Source organism: Antennarius striatus, chromosome 2 (assembly GCF_040054535.1).
Source record: "Antennarius striatus isolate MH-2024 chromosome 2, ASM4005453v1, whole genome shotgun sequence".
NCBI lineage: Eukaryota > Metazoa > Chordata > Actinopteri > Lophiiformes > Antennariidae > Antennarius > Antennarius striatus.
In genome coordinates, this window is record NC_090777.1 from 12,431,373 (window position 1) to 12,453,428 (window position 22,056).

Sequence of the window (22,056 nt, forward strand, 5' to 3'; positions counted from 1 at the left end):
CTTCACTCGCGGGTGCGCACTGACATACGCAGACATTGTTACATCGTAAGCTGTCGCAACTTCTCCATCCTCCTATGACTCACCATCCTCTGTTCTGTCACTGGATCAGTGATCATGACACTAAATTCAATGATTTGAAGTCTGATTTTCACTGATGAGCTCCGCCAGCATGTCCCCCAGCCCTCCCTGTTGAAAAACGTAACTGACGTCTCTGGACGTCACTGGCAGCCAGTGAGTTGATTTGCTTCACTTAATTACTCTTTACTCAAAATAAATTATTTTCATGATTTTCCCCAGTCCCAGTTCTTCCAGAAAAAGCAGATCAATGTGTTGGTAATGTGCCATCCTCCTTAAATGAGAATGATGAACCAACCTACAACATTTCAAAATGTCTTTGTCAGTCCTGACAGAGTGTGACACCCTAACAACAAGGTTTATAACATATACGATAGGTGTTCTACTAATTTGCCCAACAGAATTCACAGCCTCTTTGTCATGCTTTGAGAAGCAGCAGTGTAAATAAAAATGATCAAATTACAGTAGCGAACAGCCTGCTTTGAGAAAACAAACAGGCGTAGTCAACAGGAGAGGTATGCCCTTCCGCAAGGACAGGAGGAGAATGTCTGTCAGCAGTGGTGTGCTCACTAAAAAGTTAACTATTCCTTAGCATCTCCATAATCTTGATTTTAATGTTCAACCATCTGAGATATGTTGATGATGACATACCTGTGCTCTTTGTGTTCAAGCAGTTGGCAATCTCTACAGGTCAGAGTGTCACAGGTCTCACAGAAGAGTTTCAGCGGTTCCTGCTTATGAATGGGACAGAAAACAGGCCTCTGTCCTGACGTACCAACTGACTCTACAAACAGAAAGGAAACCAACAATATTTAATTTGGAGAAACAGATAAAAAGAGAAATGAGCCAAATCTGACTTAGCAGGTGAGCTATCGAGCTATGCTGCAGTTACACTTGCCCTGAGCAGCACCACATTCACTACACTGAACTAATGTTTGTCTGGTTCATTAAACACATGTGGATTCTTCGTGGTGGCGATCCGTCTTACCAGAGGCAGCACCAGCATCTTCCTTGGTGCGAATCTTGTGGTCCTTTGTTATTTTGACCCTCTGGTGTGCTTCCACACAGGTCTTGCACAGCCATTCTCCACATTCAACACAAAAGCCTATAGTTCCTGCATTGTCTTCGCAACTTGTGCACATCTTGACAAGAAAAAAAAACAAAACTTGTTGAGGTTCAGAGGAAAGTGCAGACTAATGGCTGTGGTTCTGCACAAATTTGTGAAACATTTTCCAACAAGGAAACTATCATCAAGGTTATGACATACATGTGGCCATAGGTCTACTATGTCATGAATGGGTGGGCAGGTTTTTTTAATACGGTGTATAAAGAGTGTTTAGAAGACTATTTATTATAAAACCTAAGAGATATGAAAACGTAAGTAACATGTGGTTATGTAATATGTTATTCAGTAACTCGTTAATACTCAGTAAAGGAAATCCTGTAAACTTCTCCATGTACAGCTACATTCAGTACAGCAGGTCAACATAACAACTTGGCTTGAATATTTCAATGTACAAAGTGAGGACTACTTAAAACATAATGTCCACAAGGCAAACAGTTCTAACAGACCTGTGCAGACTTTTCATCTGATGTGCTGGTAGCTTCTGAGGTATCTTTGACAAAGTAGTTGTCAATAATGTCGCTCTGTCTGTAGTCCTGGTGGCACACTGCACAGCGCATTACATTCACTGAATACAGGAGAGAAACAGAAAATCAAGATAACCTGTCGCCTGAAATTCAATACTAATAGACATTTCTTCAACAATTGATTGTTGGAGAAAAACTAAAACAAAAAGAATCAAATTAAGCGGTTGACGATGAATGAATGAATTAATCAATCAAGAAGTCATCATAAAAGTCAGGTCCATCCATATGTAAGCCGTCATCTAACTTAGTTGATATGATTTATCATAAGTTGAACCACCATCATCATCACTTTACATTTTTCACTGAAGCTCAAAGACAAACAAGGTGGGGAATGAGGGTGACAAAATTTTGCTCCCATAAAAAAGTACGACCACTTGTTATGGCTTGTAGGAATACAAATCTAACCGTAAATTTAAGAATTTATTTAGCAAAGACAAATCATTTGTTCTCGGAGGTGAAAACTAACCTCATGGGAGAAAATTTCAATAATTCGGAAATTTCCATTTCCAAATTATTCTCCAACCCAACTAAGTTTGAGTGAAGGAATAATGCTTACACAGTGTTCATGATGCGTTAAATTGTTGTGTGAACAGTGTACTGTTTATCTGACTGCATGGATAATGTAGAAATGTATAACTTGATATATTTATGGTGCAATTGATTTTTTCAATCATTTATTTAATTTCTATACAAAGTTAGTAACAGGTAACCTCAGTTCAGCAAATAGCCTATTCATTATTCTTCCAGTGAACTGCAGTGGTACGCAATAAATATATTTATCCTGTCCTTGTGCTTCATTTGTACTTTAATTTAAAATCACAACTTTCCTAACTTCAACAAGTTTTACCACTATGACGAAGGAAAGGAACTGAAAAAATATATTTTCTTTTTTTTTTTTTCAGCTAGGTGGTGGTTAATAAGTTAATAGAACAGCAAACCACTTGGGGGATGTGACCTCGAACACTCATACCAAAGTATTAACAGGGGGCTGTACCTTCTGTGCATTTCAATAATTTCCTCGAAGCAAATTCCTACACTAATTCAAAACTCTTGGGACATTGGTGTAGCTCCTGTCTATTCATGGGGGGTAGTTGATTCAATGCACATCCTGAGACAGTTTCATTAGAATGTGAAATTACTTAATCAAATGACAAGGATGATTTTACTCTATTGTACAAGTAATTTTTTTTTTTTAGTCATTTGATTTGATTCCATAAGATTTGTTGTGTATTAGAAACGCACAAAACAAATAATCAGTTCAGACTTTTACCTTATTTTCTAAACACACACAAGATTGCATTAAATATCTACATCCTCTACAGTGATTATAGAAAGTCAGTACAACACTGTCACTCCACCAGCTGAGCTCAAGCCGGTGTAAACCGGTTTGAGCCAGTCAACACTGGATTGAGCAGCAAACAGCCAGTTTGTGTCGGCTCCAGCTGCATAGCGCCCCCCCCCACCCCCACCCCCACAGTGATTGACAGTGGCTGAACTGGGACCGCCTTGAGGAACCCTCACAACCATTACATAAACACAAATAGTTCCACACGTTTATACACAAACCCCACAACAGCTGGGCTCCACAGTTGCGACTGAACCAAAGCTGCTCAGCTGCACCCCAGCATAGCTTCTCCCTCCGTATTAACACACAATCACATTCTGTTATCAACAGGCCTTATTTTCATGTTTCTCTACCTGTACCAAAAATATACGGAGCCCCTTAGGGGACATGGAGAGAAAAAATAAATGTCCATCCTTTAAGAGATCTCGCAAAACTTTTGCGGGATCTCGCAAAGCTACAGGTATATATACTACTGGACCGTTTCGCTTTATGGAGAAAAAACAATGGAGGACACCCACCCATATGAGCGGTTTATTGCGTTTTATTTTGAAATCGGCCTAAAATATAATACATTCAAGTAGTACTTAGTAGGCAGCACAATTTTCGCGCAAGTCAGAGACATTTGAAAAGGATTGTCACTGCAAGGGAATGGGTGTCCTCCAAAATAAAATAAAAAATCATATCAGTTGTATAATTTCTAATGGCTCTTATCTGCAATTTTTCCTGAGTCGATTTAACTGAAATAAATATGAATAAATAAAATACAAAAATCTATGGCACACAGACAAAACAATACTTCCTTAAAAAAGACTTCATGTCTCGTAGAGACAAATGTAAAAAAATACGTTACTGCTCTGTGATGCTCACTTGTCTGAGGCTGACCCTGATATTTCATGGTGTCTCATCTTTCATACATGTTCATCAATGTTCAAGGTCAGGCTCTGAGCTGAGGAAACCCTCAGGATAGAGTAAAGGTTTTTATCAGTCAGACGGCTCCTGTGTGATGTTTTTTTCAGCTTCATCAGAGAGAAGATGTTCACACAGGTCTGTGCTACAAAACACACAGCATGTCCGAGCAGCTTGGATGCGCAGCTAGGGCACTGTGTCGAGCATGAAAAGTGCAAACTTAGCAGAAGACTCACAGGTTTACCTTTTACCTCTTTGAACATAAATTCTGACTCTGACCTGGCTTGAAACCCCCTGCTCTCAGCATCCACCTTCCTTTAAGCCATTTTTGAGGAGGGGAGTGGCTAAATTCAACCTCCGCTCTGACATTGTCATGACCGCTTCATCTGCTGTTGCTGATCACAGGAAGCTGCAGCCCATCCCAGCTGGCTTAGAGCAGCGGAAAGTCTGGGCCTGAGCACCGTGGAGCCACACAGACACAGACAACCACGCACACACTCATTCCTACAATTTGGGAACGGTCAATTAACCTGAAGCACATTTTTTGGAGGTGGGAGGAAGCCGGAGAACCCAGAGAGAACATGCAAATTCTGCAAGGAGCAGGACGCAAACCCAGAACTGCCTTGCTGTGCGGCGACAGCGCTACCCACTGTACCACCGTGCCGCCCTGATGATAAACATTTAAACCAGAAGCTCGCTTGCTGCGCTGCAGTGACTTTCGCTACCCATTGTGGGGAATGTAGTTTTGGTGCATACAAAACATCAGCAGGCCGATGTGGCCTGCGGGCCGGTTCTAATAGTAATTAAAAATCATCTGGCGGGCCATAAATAATTCGCCACGGACCAGATCTCGCCCGCTTGCCTTGACATATGTGATTAAAAGAAACTGCTAAGTTATAATATGCACAGTATCTATTTTCCCAGAAGGAAAAATAACTTTTTCAGTGTTCCGATAACAATAGATCTTTTATATGAATTGAATGGATCCCCGAAGGAAAATTTGTGACACACTCTAGTTAGTTACATGCATAGGTAACTATATTAGTGTATACAGGCCCTGAACACACATACACACACACATACACACACACACACACACACACAGACACACACATACACACAAGGGGCCTGTTGCATGCAGGGGGAGGTCGTCATTGGACGACCCGCTCTACTGCCCGCTCTACCATTAAGCCAATGCCGCCCCGGCAGTGGCTAGCTTCAAATGCATTTTTTTACAATTTTCTATTTTTTTTTTCCTTCAAATCAGGAAATAGTTTCAGGCCAAGCACCAGTAGTTAACAAAAACACCATAGTCAATGTTGCAAAAAAAGAAATTACAATACAGTGCACCCTCGTTCTTTGCGGTTAATGCATTCCAGGAACCACACACGATTGAGACATCCGCGATCGAGATCTATTTATCTTATAATTTACATTAATTTAAACGTTTATGAACCCTCCCCATACTGATATTAAACCATCTTCTATCAGTATTACCTTTTCCCACACTCTGATTGACTGTTTAAAGCACTTTTGTGTCTCACAATGTCCGAGACTGACGGAACAGAGCGCACTTCCAGATGCCTTCAGCCAATAGAATGCACGTACAGTATCACGTGACTGCATACTAAAAATCCGCGATGAGGTGGAGTTGCGATCATTGATGCGCAAAAGCGCGAGGACGCACTGTACTTTACTCAGTGTTTCCCATACCATGGAACAAGCCTAGTGTGCTGCCACCATGTGTGAGTTCTCGCACGTGTGTGTGTGTGTGTGTGTGTGTGTGTGTGTGTGTGTGTGTGTGTGTGTGTGTGTGTGTGTGTTTGTGTATGTGCGTGATGAGCAGAGTGAATGACCTTGCCTGTACCACAACTCCTGACTCAACACTGTTGTTCCCTGATTACGCCATCAAACTGGAGAGGCGGTTGTTTCCACTAATGCCGGCCACAGTTAGCGTCACAAGCTAACGACACAAGCTAACCGGTTGACTGGTGATACAGTGATGATCTTTTCCAGACGTCACCTGACTAATAGGCCCCGTGTCGTGGGGCCACATTTGAAAATGGCGTCATGCTGCCAGCTGGTACATATGAATTACGTAACCAGCTTGTTAGCCAGCATTACTTCATCCACTGTTAGACAGAAGAACTTGAATAAAAATTTAAATGCTTTAAAATTAATTTTCTGTAAGGGCTTAAAAATGTGTTAAAATGGGAAACTCCTATTTATTTTTATTGTAGGATTAAAATTGTGAAGAAGTTAATTTTACACATAAATGACAGCTGGCACTGTTTACTTTCTGCATTGACAGACATTGAACTGAAGAGAAGACTCCATCAGTCACAGCTCAGGTTAAGGAAAGGAAGGGACAGAACTTAAAACAGACAAGACGATGGTGATGATGAAAAAGCAAGAAAGGCAACTGCCCATTGTCACAACATGTGTCTGTTCACAACACAACACATGCTGACCTGGTAACACTGAAAAAATATAGTTTGAATCACCACATAGATCTAAGGTCTTAGGTTCTTACAGTGGTGCTTGTAGGCCCAATATAATAAATTATCCTAGCATAATTATTAATAATGTATTATCCTTGTCATTATTATGATTCTATAACAAATATCAAAAATCCCCAAATAGGTAAGAGCCTTTATTTGGATAAATGTTAAGCATTTGTAAATGTAAAGAATACATTAAGTGTATTCCATGTCATTATTTTTAAGAAGCTTAGAAAGGACAAACATGGGAGAGAGGAGTCTGGGTCAAATGGACAGATGGTCAATACAGAGGCTAAGAGAACAAATAGCTGACAATGGATCTTTATTCGCATATTTAACCTGACTCCAGCATTGCTGCTCTACCCATGATATATACCACAGCCCACTGATGTGATTTTAAAGAGTGATTGTTGTGTTATATTTGTTCAGTTCACACAGAATTATGGTAGCTCACTGCTAATGTTGCTAATGCATCTATTCAAACAAATTATTCACATGGAAAATAAATATCCATAAAATATTTAATGGAACAAAATGAAGAAATGTATGATTCTAATACATAAATGTAAACCTTTCTTAATATTTTACTTTGAACACAAAATCATATCAAAAGTTCATTCATTCATCATTTCCAGCTCCATCTGCAGTTGCGGGTCGCAAGGTGATGCAGCCTATCCCAGCAGACTGGAGGCGTGAGGCAAGGGACACTTTGGGCTCGCCAGTGCACCATGGAACCACAAAGACAAACACACAAACACACTCACACCTAGGGGCAATCTGAAGCCGAGTCTCGCTGAAGCACATGTTTTTGGAGGTGGGAGGAAGCCGAAGAACCCACGGTGACACAGAGAAAACATGCAAACTCCATATAGAGCGGGACTCAAACCTGGAACTGCCTTGCTGTGCGGCGACAGCACCACCCACTGCGCTGCCCGTATTAAATATTGGTCAACTTAATAGAGAAGATTTTTTGAATATGGAAAGAAAATATAAAATATCTTGTCCAATTTGCTGTAAAAAACCGAAGCAAAATGAAACAAAAAGGGGATTGGATGGACATCTGGATCAGTATGAAAATTTAATCCACCTGGGTTCGGTGTACATCTCTCCACATCATCTCATCAAAATATGTTCATGTTATTTTGGGGCGGGAGAAAGAATGGAAACGCCAATCTTGGAACATTGGAGGACCCGCTCTACCACTGAGCCACTGCCACCCCGAATCTCAAGACAACAGTCCTATAATCTTAGTACTAATAACTGACCATGAAAACATAGCCCTATAATTGAGAACCACATTGATATTGTTACTAGTATGACAGTGAAAAAAAAAGCATGTTGCACTAATATGTTTTTTTCTGGATCTAGTTTGCTAACTTTTAAAAAATTGGATTAAATTTGACATCAAACAGAACTATAGAATCCAGGATTAAAATCACTTAACCCGGTTTTGGCTACAATTTGATCCTAGATCCAAAGCTATCAACAGTATTGTTTTACTATCTCGCAGTAGTAAATTTTCTATGAGCCCCATAAATGTAGACTGTACAGATCATCTGATTAAGATTATTGCTTGGATTTTGATCATACGTTGATGTGCAAAGGATCTTCTGGAGGTGTAATTATGTCACTTTTGCCCATTTTCCAGGACATAGGAGGCAAGGATGGTGTAATGCCTCCATGACACACAAAGTTCTGGATCACAGTGATGACCTGGATTACTTTAGGCCATAATCCATACCTCTTCCAGCAGTTAAAGTAATTATACCTAAAGACATACAGAAACGAAGTGCCAGTTTCCTTAACGATAATAAAGGTGCACCACGTAATTATATGCCACATAAAAGCTTTGTTACTCATCATGAAATAAGGCAAGCAGTTATTAAGTACATAATCTGTAACCAACTAATCCACAGGATTAAATCCTATCAATCAGTATTTTAGCTAAAGGCTCTATCATTGTCAGAATAACATCTTCTGAGTAATCCTCCATGTGAAGCCAAGTCAATCAATGATATAAATCTGGCTACCAACAAACCTTTAGGAGAATTTAACTGCTAAGGATAAAGTGGTGAATTAATCATTTTCTAAAATGTTATGCCTTTCACAGACTGAGGAAAGCAGTGTGGAAAAACTCCACCAGACACTTTCTGGATAAGACACTATTATCTAACCTGAAAAGAAGTGTTGTCAACAGCATCCTTCAAAATGCCAATCTGAATATGACCAGCAAATATGGTCAAAGGAACATTCATCATGAAAACCTTCCACGTAACTTCAAATGACAGGACTTGGTAAGAGCACATGAAGTACATTACCTAATATAGACCAAATCTTTCATAAAAGAGCACATACACAAGTCTGACTCTAGAAGCAGACTTTTTTATGGGTAGCAGTAGCTCAGCCCACTAAGTCTTGGGCTGGGGACCGGACGGTAGCCGGTTCCAGACCCACATGGACCACAAATTTCAGAGTGTGAACTGGCAGTTGGTGAAGTGCCAGTTCACCTCCTGAGCACTGCTGAGGTGCCCTTGAGTAAGGCACCGAGCCCCAACAATTTGCTATTTGGGTGCACCAAGGAGCTGCCTGCCGCTCTACTACTGTGTGTGTGTGTGTGTGTGTGTGTGTGTGTGTGTGTGTGTGTATACATGCATTCATGTGTAAAAATACCACAAGGGAAAAATTATTTCCCTGCGAGATGAAAAAGGTCTGTTTCTTCTTCTTTTCTTGGAGATGGACAGTTCTGTAACTACACTTTTGACCGTGATACTGAATCTCTCCTCTAACCACCACTAATGGCATTGTTGAAAACAGAATGTACAGTACAGACCAAAAGTTAGGACACACCTTCCCATTCAAAGAGTTTTCTTTATTTTCATGACTATGAAACTTGTAGATTCACACCGAAGGCATCAAAACTATGAATTAACACATGTGGAATTATATACTTAACAAAAAAAGTGTGAAACAACTGAAAATATGTCTTATATTGTAGGTTCTTCAAAGTAGCCACCTTTTGCTCTGATTACTGCTTCGCACACTCTTGGCTTTCTCTTGATGAGCTTCAAGAGGTAGTCACCAGAAATGGTCTTCCAACAGTCCTGAAGGAGTTCCCAGAGATGCTTAGCACTTGTTGGCCCTTTTGCCTTCACTCTGCGGTCCAGCTCACCCCAAACCATCTTGATTGGGTTCAGGTCCGGTGACTATGGAGGCCAGGTCATCTGGCGCAGCACCCCATCACTCTCTTTCTTGGTCAAATAGCCCTTACACAGCCTGGAGGTGTGTTTGGGGTTATTGTCCTGTTGAAAACTAAATGATGGTCCAACTAAACGCAAACCAGATGGAATAGCATGCCGCTGTAAGATGCTGTGGTAGCCATGCTTGTTCAGTATGCCCTCAATTTTGAACATTCCCCAACAGTGACCACCAGCAAAGCACCCCCACACCATCACACCTCCTCCTCCATGCTTCACGGTGGGAACCAGGCATGTAGAGTCCATCCGTTCACCTTTTCTGCGTCGCAAAAAGACACGGTGGTTGGAACCAAAGATCCTAAATTTGGACTCATCAGACCAAACCAGATTTCCACCGGTCTAATGTCCATTCCTTGTGTTCTTTAGCCCAAACAAGTGTCTTCTGCTTGTTGCCTGTCCTTAGCAGTGGTTTCCTAGCAGCTATTCTACCATGAAGGCCTGATTCACACAGTCTCCTCTTAACAGTTGTTCTAGAGATGTGTCTGCTGCTAGAACTCTGTGTGGCATTGACCTGGTCTCTAATCTGAACTGCTGTTAACCTGCGATTTCTGAGGCTGGTGACTCGGATGAACTTATCCTCCGCAGCAGAGGTGACTCTTGACTCTTCCTTTCCTGGGGCGGTCCTCATGTGAGCCACTTTCTTTGTAGCGCCTGATGGTTTTTGCAACTGCACTTGAGGACACTTTCCAAGTTTTCCCAATTTTTTGGATTGACTGACCTTCATTTCTTAATGATGGCCACTCGTTTTTCCTTACTTAGCTGCTTTTTCTTGCCATAATACAAATTCTAACAGTCTATTCAGTAGGACTATCAGCCGTGTATCCACCTGACTTCTGCACAACACAACTGATGGTCCCAGCCCCATTTATAAGGCAAGAAATCCCACTTATTAAACCTGACAGGGCACACCTGTGAAGTGGAAACAATTTCAGGTGACTACCTCTTGAAGCTCATCAAGAGAATGCAGAATGTGTACAAAGCAGTAATCAGAGCAAAAGGTGGCTACTTAGAAGAGACTACAATATAAGGCATATTTTCAGTTGTTTTACACTTTTTTGTTAAATACATATTTCCACATGTGTTAATTCATAGTTTTGATGCCTTCAGTGTGAATCTACAATGTCAATAGTCATGAAAAGAAAGGAAACTCATTGAATGGGAAGGTGTGTCCAAACTTTTGGTCTGTACTGTATACTGTGCAATACTGTGCAACAGAGACGACAGTCAGATCAATATACAATGAAGCTGTGTGGCGGTAACTCTAAACATTATATAAACTAGAAACTCAGGGGTAACTCACTTGTAGAAGTTTCTTTCTTGAACTTGAAATGCAACACTTTTGTGTTGACTACCGGCGCCAAGGCCAGTTTCATTTCAGTCCAAACATCTAGCAGAAGATTTGCTCAACAAATCGTCAAGTGAGGTAGCAAAAGCTGAGGTTCACACTTAACGACAGACAAGTTTTGAGCTCTGCACATGTCTGCTAGATTCCCTGGTTTCCCACCACCAGTAAACATGCCACCAGTAAACATGTTTATTTAGGTGAACTGGTCACTGTAAATTGTCTATAGGTATGAGTGTGTGTATTTATCTGTCTTCAGAGAGGGGCGTACTATGCCTTTCACCAATTCTCAGCTGGGATAGGCTCTGGCCTCAACTGCGATCCGTAGTCTGGATAAGCATCTTAAAGAAAATGAATAAAGTTTTGATGTACAGTAGTCTTAATCTGCTCATTCTTAAAATCAAGCTTTTTATGCACCAAGTAAGCTGCTCCTGATTTATTTGTGGTATATTTACCAATCATCTAATGATCAAGTGGGCCAAAATGATAATTGAGTCTACATGGCTGGATGTATTATTAGTGATTTCGTTCTATAAAGAAAAATAGAGGATCTCATTATTTTGATTTTCATGAAGTTATGCATTTACTTTAAGATAACAAATAATAATAATATTAATAAAGACATATACATCTCCTGATCTGAATCATATTCCAGTTGTATTTGAGTTTGTGTCTATCACATTACGATCGATAGATAGACCGCCAAACAGATCCTCTCCTCACAGCGTCGCCTTCATCAACACAACAATCAAATACAACTGTGGAGTTTAAGTGTCATCATCGTGTTCAGGGACATAGGTCAGAAGTTGTCGCTGAAACTCAACCAAGGGACAGTAAAGCAACCTGAGCGCTGGGATCGTCCGCGTCCCTGAACGCAACACGTCTGAGTGAGCAGAGGGAGTGTTGACAGGTTCCGTTCAGAAACACTCACCTATGTGTGTGTCTGTCTGTCCGTGGGGTCCAGGCACCTGTACGCTTATTCGTCTCTCAGGCTGTGGGATACATTTGAGGCAAAACGAATGCAGACAAGGCAGAAGTTTGGGTTCACAGTCTCTGTTCTGGAGACTTTGTTTACACACCGCGCACGTATCCAGTAAATTAATGGGAGTGGATACCGGCGTGGCCGCTGGCGCCGCAGAAGGAGGGGACATATCGGTGGTGTGCCCGCCAACGTGAGCCTCCTCGACGGCCATGGGTTCAGCTCCCGATGTCTCTGCGTTCATGCTGCCGGTCACAGTATCAATATCGACGTTGATGGGGCTAATGCTGGTTTCTCCTCGCAATCCAGCAGCCGTTCCGCTGTTCACGTCGGCTTCGTCGTCGGTAGGTGTCGGTGGCTCGGCGGCGTTACCGTTAGACTCTGTTTCCTCGCCGTGTTTTGTTTCCGGTTCTATAGTTAAGGAAACATTTTCGACATTCGTGTCTGTCTGCTCGAAATCCTGCACTGAAGGCACTGAATCCGAATTACCAGACGGTTTCATATCCTCCTCGCCTTTGTTGTCCGCCATCTTCCTTCCTCTTTGAACCGCCGCACGTCCGGCGTAGCTTCTCGGACGAGACGTACGTATGTTTACGTGATGACGTCACTCCAGATCTCTCTATCTACCTCTATCTAGCTATCTATCTACGTTATCTGTCTGTCAAACTACTGTATATCTAATTGAAAGCTACATAGTGTCCTCAAGTGAAGATGTGCATTTTGTGTATGTCACATTACACTGAAGATAAATTAACAATGGATAAATAAATATGATGTACTAAAATAATGTAATGTTTTTTTTTAACTAATAAAGGTAATAAACGTACCTTCCATAAGATTTGAAGATTTATTAGGTTGCATTAGAATATTGAATTAATTAATTTCTGGGGTAGTGATTTATTGATAAACAATTTATAAATTACAACTGTGGGTTCCATGTTGATGTTTATGTATTAACCCTTAGTCCCCTGACTGTTTTTTGGTAAATTTGATTTCTCTCTATATACCACGTTAAAAATGATTGAACCTACCCATGCTTGGTATGTTTATCTTCAGCACAGCTTCAGCTATATGAAGAGATAGTTATTATTTCCCTATAACTTACTATATTTACATATTGGGGCAAAATAGACGCACACAGTCAAATTCAGAAATGGAAAAATTGCATTTTATTGCACATAAAAACCAAAAACATTCTCATCGAATTGATTTTGAACTCCAAAAAGGTTGCCATAGGTTTCTAACTAGTGCTGTCAGGTGATTAAGAAAATTTATCTAATTACAGGATTTGTAATTAATTAATCTAATTAATCACATTTTAATCTGATACCAGCTAAAGGCCCCCAAAGAAAGAATTTCAATTCTAGGAATTAAAAATTGTAGTGCATGACTTATCAATAGAATACACCAAGAAGAGAAGATTTGAAATCCACATTTTTACAGGTTAAGTGTGCTTTATAAATGAAATTCAAAAGAAAAAAGGTCAAGCACATCAGCAAACCAATTAGGCCAGGTGCATTTCTCAAAAATGCAATACAAATAGTTAAATAAAATAAATAAAATCCAGAAATAAAATAAGTCTGACTCTCAAATAGGCACATAAGCAGACTCTCAATCAAAATGAATACTAAAACTGACTCAATACAGCAATTCAAAATAAATAGTGTAACATGCCTCTAAATAAGGCATCATCAATAGCAAGATGCCAACAGGCATTTACTTTAAAAGGGTAAGCTAATGTTACAGGAACTGACAACTGCTTTTGACGAGTGGCGCAGGTACGAAGTGACGCCACTGCAGCCTACGAGTCCCTCAATGGGCCAAATTTAAAATGTTTGTGCATTGACTTGCCACTCACGATTAATTGCGTTCATTTTTATAGAAACGTTAATTTGCAGCATAATTAATTAATGTAATGAACGCGTTAAACTGACAGCCCTACTTCTAACATAATTATACAGTGTGTGTCACTTATGCCACTCCTCAAAGGAGTTTGTTGGGCCAAAATAGAAACACAGTCAAAGACGAAAATGTAAAAATTGTATTTTATTGCACATAAAAACCAAAAACATACTCATCGATTTGATTTTGAACTTTTGAGCTTGTACAATGGCATAAAAGATGACAGAAGTCTGTATGTTGGGGTATATAGGAAACCAACACCAGTACCTGCTTTTTGACTAACACCATCCACTGGAGCACAAGCTTAGCCTCATCAGGACCCTGCAAGACAGAGCTGATAAGCTACCAATCAGTACCCTAGACCAGGTGAAAGAACACCAACACCTGAAAGGGGCACTGAAAACCTGTGGATGTCCTGACTGGACCTTTGTGAAAGCTCACACAAGATCCAGAGAGGAGAACAACCCAGTGAGGACGGAAGAGAGAAAGTGTAATGGTATAGTGTTCCCATATGTGTCTGGAGTGTCAGAAAAGCTGAGGAGGATCTTCAACAAACACAAGGTTCCTGTGTATTTTAAACCGGGCAACACCTTCTGACAAAGACTGGTCCACCCAAAAGACCCCACACCACACAGTCAGAAGAGCAATCTGGTGTCTGCAGTCAAATGCAACGAGGAATGCTCAGATGTCTACATAAGTGAAATTAAACAGCCACTACACAGGTGCATGGCTCAACACAGAAGAGCCAAATCAACAGGACAGGACTCAGCAGTCTTCCTTCACCTCAAGGAAGAGGGACACTCATTTCAAGACACCGATGTTCAGATCTTGGACAGGGAATATAAATGGTTTGAGAAAGATGTCATCCACTTCAGAGTGGAGAAGGCATCTCTGAACAGGGGGCGTGGTCTGTGACATCATCATTCGCCCAATTACAATCAGGTCCTTTCAAAACTCCCAAAAAGATTGTCTCAGCAGATTGACCCAGGTGATAGGTCTCATGCTAATGACCCTAAAGCACACAAAGGTGAAACTCACATTTCAGCGACCCCCTTTGACACCCTGATCAACAATCTTTGAGGAGCCAGACGGGTTTTAACGATGGTCATTGGAATGTGAATAGCACTGGCCACACCCCACAGGGTTAATAAGCTGGAACATGACCAGCCACTTTCAGAACTGAAGATGTCGCTTGACAGTTGGATATTTGTGTGTCTGTTTATTTCTTTGTGAGTCATACAGTTTCTACATTCATTCATTCATTCACGTTCCTCACCATCGCCAGTTCTGGGTCGGACAGGGTTGCGCTGCCTGCTGGTGGGAGAACTCTGTGATGGATGCTGTCCACCGGGAGGAACGGCCCGTTCTCGGAGTTGTTCTGCTGAGAAATGTGTTGATCAACGCACTTATGCGGCTACGTTTGGACATGACCTGATTCAGGTAGTGGTTCAGTTTGTGCCGTGAGTTTTGACAGCGATATAAGGCGGGTGTTTTCTAAAGCAGGGGAAATATTGTCCAGAAAAATCACCTAAGACCTGCCACAGTGGACTAAAATGTTGTTTTTAAATAAAAAACAATTATGACCCAAGCATTATCACTGGTATACCTTAACGTTACAAAAGCACAATCACTGTCCATATCCCAACCCCAACCACCCTCCCCTCACTGTACATGTTTACTGTATTTTCATTTTCGTCATCTCCAAATCATCATTTTCCATACTCCCAGAGTGTGTGTGTGTGTGTGTGTGTATACAGCATACAGTACATGTGCAAGCATTTGGAGATAAACAAAAGTAATTTTCTGGGAATTATTAATAGATTTATTTATTTGAATTTTTATTTTTTGATACACGCACACACACACACACACAGTGAGTGTGGAAATACTCCCAGAGTACACACTTGCCACTTCTGCATGAACACCAAGTCTTTAATTAAAGTGTTCTTGCAAAATACATCCTTTCTCCTTTCACATTATATTTTTGTATATTGATCATGCAACAATACCATTACCTACTACTAAATTAAGAAGAAGAAAAAGAAGAAGATTTTTTTGATTTTTACAAAAACACTTTAATCACACTCAAAAAATGTATAATTTTATATTATATGAAAAGTGCTCAAGTGCTTCAAAAATACTTTTAAAAAAACCAAACAAATAAAAATAAAGACCAGAGAGAAGGGCATTACAATAATCTAATCTACAGGAGATAAAGGCATGCGTCAGCCCCTCCGTGCTGGCCTGAGAGAGAAATAGGCGGACTCTTGCTATATTCTTAAGATGGTAAAAACCAACATTTGTAATATTTTTTATGTGTGGAATAAAGGTGAGCTCAGAGTCAAAAATAACACCCAGGTTCTTTGCATACTGTGCGGGTTTAAAATCTTGTAGTTTTGGTAAAAGTTTCTCTGGCCTTCAGGACCTATAACTAAAACCTCTGTTTTGTCCTGGTTGAGCTGTAGGAAGTTCTCTGCCATCCATGACTTGATATCTAAAATACAGTTAAAAAGGGCATCAATTGGCCCTGAGTCATCAGGAGACACGGCGATGTACAGCTGTGTATCATCGGCATAGCTATTGAAGCTGATGCCATGTCTCCTGATGACATCCCCCAAGGGAAGCATGTAAAGATTAAAAAGAACTGGACCTAAAATTGACCCTTGAGGCACCCCATCCTAACTTCATGTGTTCTGGAGGAACATGTATCCATACTTACAAATAAAACATCAATCTGTGAGATAAGAATGAAACCAGTTATAAACCAGTACCAGAGAGGCCCACCAGGTTTCTCAGTCTATTCAATAAAATGTAGTGATCTACTGCATCAAAGGCAGCACTTAAATCCAGTAGTACCAAGACTGAGTTTTTGTGAGTCTGCGTTACACCTGAAGTCGTTTAAAATCTTTAAAAGGGCTGTCTCGTTACTGTGGTTCCTTCTAAAACCAGTTTGATATTTCTCTAAAATATTGTTTGTATCAAAAAAATCAATTAATTGGTTAAAAACCAGTTTTTCTAAAATCTTACTTAAAAATGGTAAGTTGGAGACAGGACGGTAGTTATTAAAAATGTTGAGGTCTAAATTGCTCTTCTTCAGTAGGGGCCTCACCACCGCCATTTTAAAGGAGGTGGGGAAAACGCCCGTCTGAAGAGAGCAATTTAACTTGGGAGAAAACTCGACCAAGCCCCTGCCACAGGTGGGGGTGGGGCCGGAGATAAAAACACGCAGCTGGGACTGTGAGAGGTTGTTAAAAAGCTGCGTAAAATCCTGTTTTAAAATCTCGGACTGTTCTCTGGAAGTGTCGTTGGTGCCCACATGAATAATAACGCGGTTTAGCTTGGTATTTTCTCCTTTATGTCTGCAACGGTGGCATCGGGAAAGGACAGGGTGAGCACCCCCCTCAGACGGACATTCCGGAGAATGGAGTCCCCGATGATGAGCGTTGTAGCCCGTTGTCCAGGGATGGTGGCCGATTCGGTGACACCAATGCCCCCATCAGCGGCGTGGTGGTGCTCTGTAATCCGGATGAGGAAGACACCGGTAGTGCCACCGCACAGCATCCCTGAGTAGCCGCCTCCGCTGGACTGAGGAGCGGAGGGACAAAGGCGAGTGGTCTGGTGCTGAATGCCCATCTACTGGGTCACAGGCAGCCATGAGTGGAGGAAAGGCTGTGGTGTCTGTCAGCGAGGGCATGGCACCCAACGGAGGGGAGACATCTGGATCGGCAGGGGCAGTTCCCCGCTCCAGCACCCCGACCGGCTCCACAGTCAAGGATAGCGCCGAGTACTTGTTGGTGAGGTGGACGCTGAAGGAGGAGGCGGGAGCCCCGCTCGAGGTGCCGCCAGGAGCCCTCTTCCGACTGCGGACAACAACTTCGGTCCAAGGAGTCCTGTTGCTCGGAGTAGAGCAGGAGGGCCGCTGGCAGTTGGAGGAGGAAGACTCCCAGAGGACGGTATCCCTCAGTGTCGCAGCAATGCCATGTTGTTGTAGCTCACCGGTCTGGGAGGTCTCCAGCCAGCCGGACAGTATCGGCAGCCGAGCTTTGAAGGTGGCGAGCAGTAAGTCCTTCCTCCGCAGCTCATTGGACAGCTGTCCATCGGACAGCATAGAGAATCCCAGACAGAGCACAGCCCTGCCGGATGCCCCGGTGCCCCCTGAAGGGGGCACACAAACTGCTGTTAAACTTAAGTATACTCTCAACGTCACTGTACATCTTGGTAAAAAAATCAGTGCTGAACCCAAACTTCTCTGTAGTTTTCCAGAGGAAGCTGTGCTCTACACGGTCAAACGCCTTTTCCTGATCCAATGAAATGAGACCAGCATTTATACCCAATGAGCTGGAAACCTCCAAAACATCCCGAATTAGGTAGACATTGTCTACCATTGACTTGCCAGGCACACAGTAGGTCTGATCCCGGTGGATGACCAGCTCCATAGCTTCCCTCAGCCTGGTAGCCAAAGCCTTGGACAGAACCTTGTAATCCGTGCAGAGCAGTGACACAGGGCGCCAGTTCTTGATGTCCTGCAGATTGCCCTTTTTAGGCAGGAGGGCAACGACAGCCCTCTAGCAGGGCAGAGGCAAGGGGCCCGAGGCCAGACTTTCATTAAACACTTCCAGCATGTCACATGCTAGAATATCCCAGAAGGCTTTATAGAATTCGACTGTTACGACCCAGCTAGAGGACTGGGGAAATAACATAACTATGATATAAAAAGGGGGAACATAAAACATTTATTCAAATTCTCGCAATAAGTACAAAGGTTTAACTAATATTGATTTCTTGACAAACTAAGGATCTCGGCCAATGGGCGCAGTTCAAAGATCAAAACTTCATTAAGAAAAATACTCAAATTAAACATGAAGTACTAACAAGCTCTTAACAAATGTGGGACACAAATTCAATACACACGCAAGGTTACAAGGTTGCAATTTGTCGGAGTCAAAGGCGTGCTGCCACAGTCAGACAGGCGCCCTGACTAACTGGCTTGCAGAGCTTTTAAAGTGTCCCTACCAGGTGACGTGGCAAGGCTTGGGCCAGGCAGGAAGACAGCACACCAATCAGGAGATGGTCATGATGACGAGGCGTAGTCAGGAGCCACCACACCTGGCACTGACGGAAGGCGGAGCATCTGGGAACAGAGCAGGGCAGGGCCAGCAGCTCAGAGGCATGGCCGCAGAGGGACACACAATACAAACAGATGAGCTACGGCCGTAACATCGACCATCAGACCATCAATGCCTGGACATCGTCGTACCTGCATGGTCTGCAGGGCAGTATGGAGCTCCTCTAACTCAAGTGGCCGGTCGAGCTGTGAGTTTATCTCCGTGGAGACCTGAGGTAGCTCGGCACAGAACTCCTCTAACAGTGGCTGGTTTTCCTGATATTCACTGTCATACAAAGATGAATAAAAACTCACAGCTCGCCTTCTGATCTGTCTGGGCTCTGTCAGCTCCTGTCCTGTGTCAGACAGCTGGGAGTGGATCATGTTGGTCTGTCCATGCTTCCTCTCCAGGCCGAAGAAGAAGCTAGAGGGAGCATCCATCTCTGTGATGTTTTGCACCCTGGATCAGACCAGTGCACCCTGTACTTTAGTATCCAACAGGTTGGCTAAAGCCACTCTTTTGGACTTGAGGATTTCAATAAACCTCTGATTTCCTGTGGAAGCGTTTGTCTCTAACTCCACAATCTCAGCCTCCAGGTCTTTCGTAGACCAGCAGGATTCACGTGTGTCGTCAGAGCATACTGCTGGCACAGGAGTTTTATCTCCGTTTTGCCATAGTCCCACCACTGCCTAAGCGAAGTAAAATCAGCTTTTTTAAGTTTAAAAATGCTCCAAAAATAACTTAAAACCTCTCTAAAGCCTCTGTCTAAAGCTAAAACTGAATTAAAATGCCAGTATGCACTCCTAGGTAAAATATTTCTTATCACAACGTGACATAAAACCAAAGAATGATAGTAAAAACAGCTGGCATTATATTACAGTCCATAAAAACATTGAAATGGTGTTTAAAACAGTAAAAATGATCCAGCCTGGCTGAAAACACCCTACCTTCTGTCAGGTGTACTGTCGGCAGTCTGGATGCATCCTCCTCAGAGAATAACAAACCCACCTTTTGTCAATTGTCTTTTGATTGATGACTTTGACCTCTTTGACCCACCAAGCCCCGCCCCTTCCGGTGTATGTCCCGCCCCCACCCACTGAATGTCCTGCCCCCTTCCAGTGAACATCCCTCCCTTTTGGATGACGTCACTTAAATTTAATCATCAAAAAAATACAGAAAAAATATATCCCGCCCTCTTCCACTGAATATCCCTCCCTTTTGTCAATCATGTGTTGATCATGCACTGATCACATGCTGATCACATACTGATGGTATGAAGCAATGGGTTTTTCCCGGAGGGGGTGTAGTGTGGGGGCTTCTTATGGAGTGTTTGACCCTTGTTTGACCTACAAGCTCATGATCGTGTGGTGATTACGTGATGATCACGTGGTGATCGTACGACACAATGGCCTTCCCCAAGTGATTGACCTAGTGAAGTTTCTCACCTGTGCTTTGTCACACTGTGGGGATAGGGAAAGGCAGTGTGTGTGTGTGTGTGTGTGTGTGTGTGTGTGTGTGTGTGTGTGTGTGTGTGTGTGTGTGTGTGTGTGTGTGTGTGTGTGTGTGTGTGTGTGTGTGTGAGTGTGTGTGTGAGTGTGTGTGTGTGTGTGTGTGTGTGTGTGTGTTATACAAGTACTTTATTGTCACACTGTGGGGAAGGGGTAAAGTTAATGAATGAGGGTATTCATTGACGTTTCCCTATGTGATTGTTCATAGTGAAGATCAATTAGGTAGGGGGGTAAACCGACCACCGCTTTGATCTGCCCGGAGGAAAATAAAAGTTGAAAAGAGATCTCATAGTTGTCTAGGAGAAGTAAATGAAACATCTTTGAGATCTGTAGGATGCCAAACTGAGACTAAAGCTTATTTCTTCTGTGTCTCATTTTTTTCTCAGGAGCAATAAGATGCACTAAATCTCAATTTAGTCTCCTTTTAAGTTTCAGAACAGATCTCCACAAGGTCTAATTTACTTCGCAGAGTTTCTCAGAGTTTTCTGTCTCTTTGGGACCTCAGGCAGAGAAATCAGAGAGCTCTCTTTATGAGCTCATTCTACTCTCATCCCTGGTTTATACTTAACTCATATGGACCAAATTAAGTGCTCTCCTCTAGCACTCATTTAATTCTCAAACTTAGATAAATGTTTTGGTTGTTTCTTACCATCTGATATCATTTGATTGCGTATTATTGTACACAGAATGATCTGATAGAAAATCTATGATTACAGGCTACAAAGACCTTTTTACCTTTAACATTAATTTTAATTTCTAGCATTTTAAGTATTCCACTGCGCATAATTAATTTTTTAATGAACCACATAAAACACATTGTAAAGTAAAAACAACATAAATTTATTTTGAACTTGAGGGCAATGGTTACAGTTTTAACATTTCAGTTGTTCCATGTTAAGCCCTGGCGTGACAATAGATTTGCCAACGTAAAACTGTTGAGATCACTGACATTTGTCTCAGTGTGGCATTACAATACAAACTATTTGTCCATCAACTTGGAATTTCAACATTTTCAGTTAGGACATCTGGTTGGAAAAATCAAGGCCTCAAAGTAAGTAAGATCACATCTTCTATTCCATAATATGTTTAGTCCCTTTCAAGTTTGTTAGGGAAATGCGCAGCAATTACAATACCAGGCATTGAGGACAAATTCATGAACATTAGCTTTCCCAAAATCCTTTCAAGTCCAAATACTGTCCTTTTACCAGGAAACCCCAGGAGGCTCACAATATGGAAACATGTCCCACCTGTCCAAGTATCTTGTAGAAGATTTATGCTTGCAACCGCAAATTCATTCACAAATGCAAGTTTTATCTCATTTTGACCTTCAATGGTTTCTGTAGGAACACAATAACTCAATCTTGCCATATTTGATCTGCAGACAATCACAAAATAACAGTGTGTAATTGTTCCGCCTTTTAGCTTTGACATACTGCTTGGAAGTGTAAACAGTTTTTCCTATTTGAGCTCTGTTATATGCCTTGACAAC

General features: G+C 41.9%; 1 protein-coding gene across 4 annotated transcripts in view; it reads right to left on the reverse strand.

Moving 5' to 3' along the window:
* The window catches only part of trim33 (tripartite motif containing 33), a 32,323-nt gene extending 19,565 nt beyond the window's left edge, over positions 1–12,758 (reverse strand). Inside the window, exons 1-4 of one of the 4 annotated variants that reach the window (XM_068331446.1) lie at positions 12,005–12,758; positions 1,648–1,766; positions 1,064–1,217; positions 727–859 (exon numbers count right to left, since the gene is read on the reverse strand). In XM_068331446.1, the coding sequence (XP_068187547.1) occupies positions 727–859; positions 1,064–1,217; positions 1,648–1,766; positions 12,005–12,581 (983 nt within the window). In that variant the 5' untranslated portion in view covers positions 12,582–12,758. The remainder of the gene's footprint in view (positions 1–726; positions 860–1,063; positions 1,218–1,647; positions 1,767–12,004) is intronic. The other 3 variants (XM_068331455.1, XM_068331464.1, XM_068331473.1) reach the window with 3 other exon arrangements.
* Positions 12,759–22,056: the final 9,298 nt, after the last annotated feature.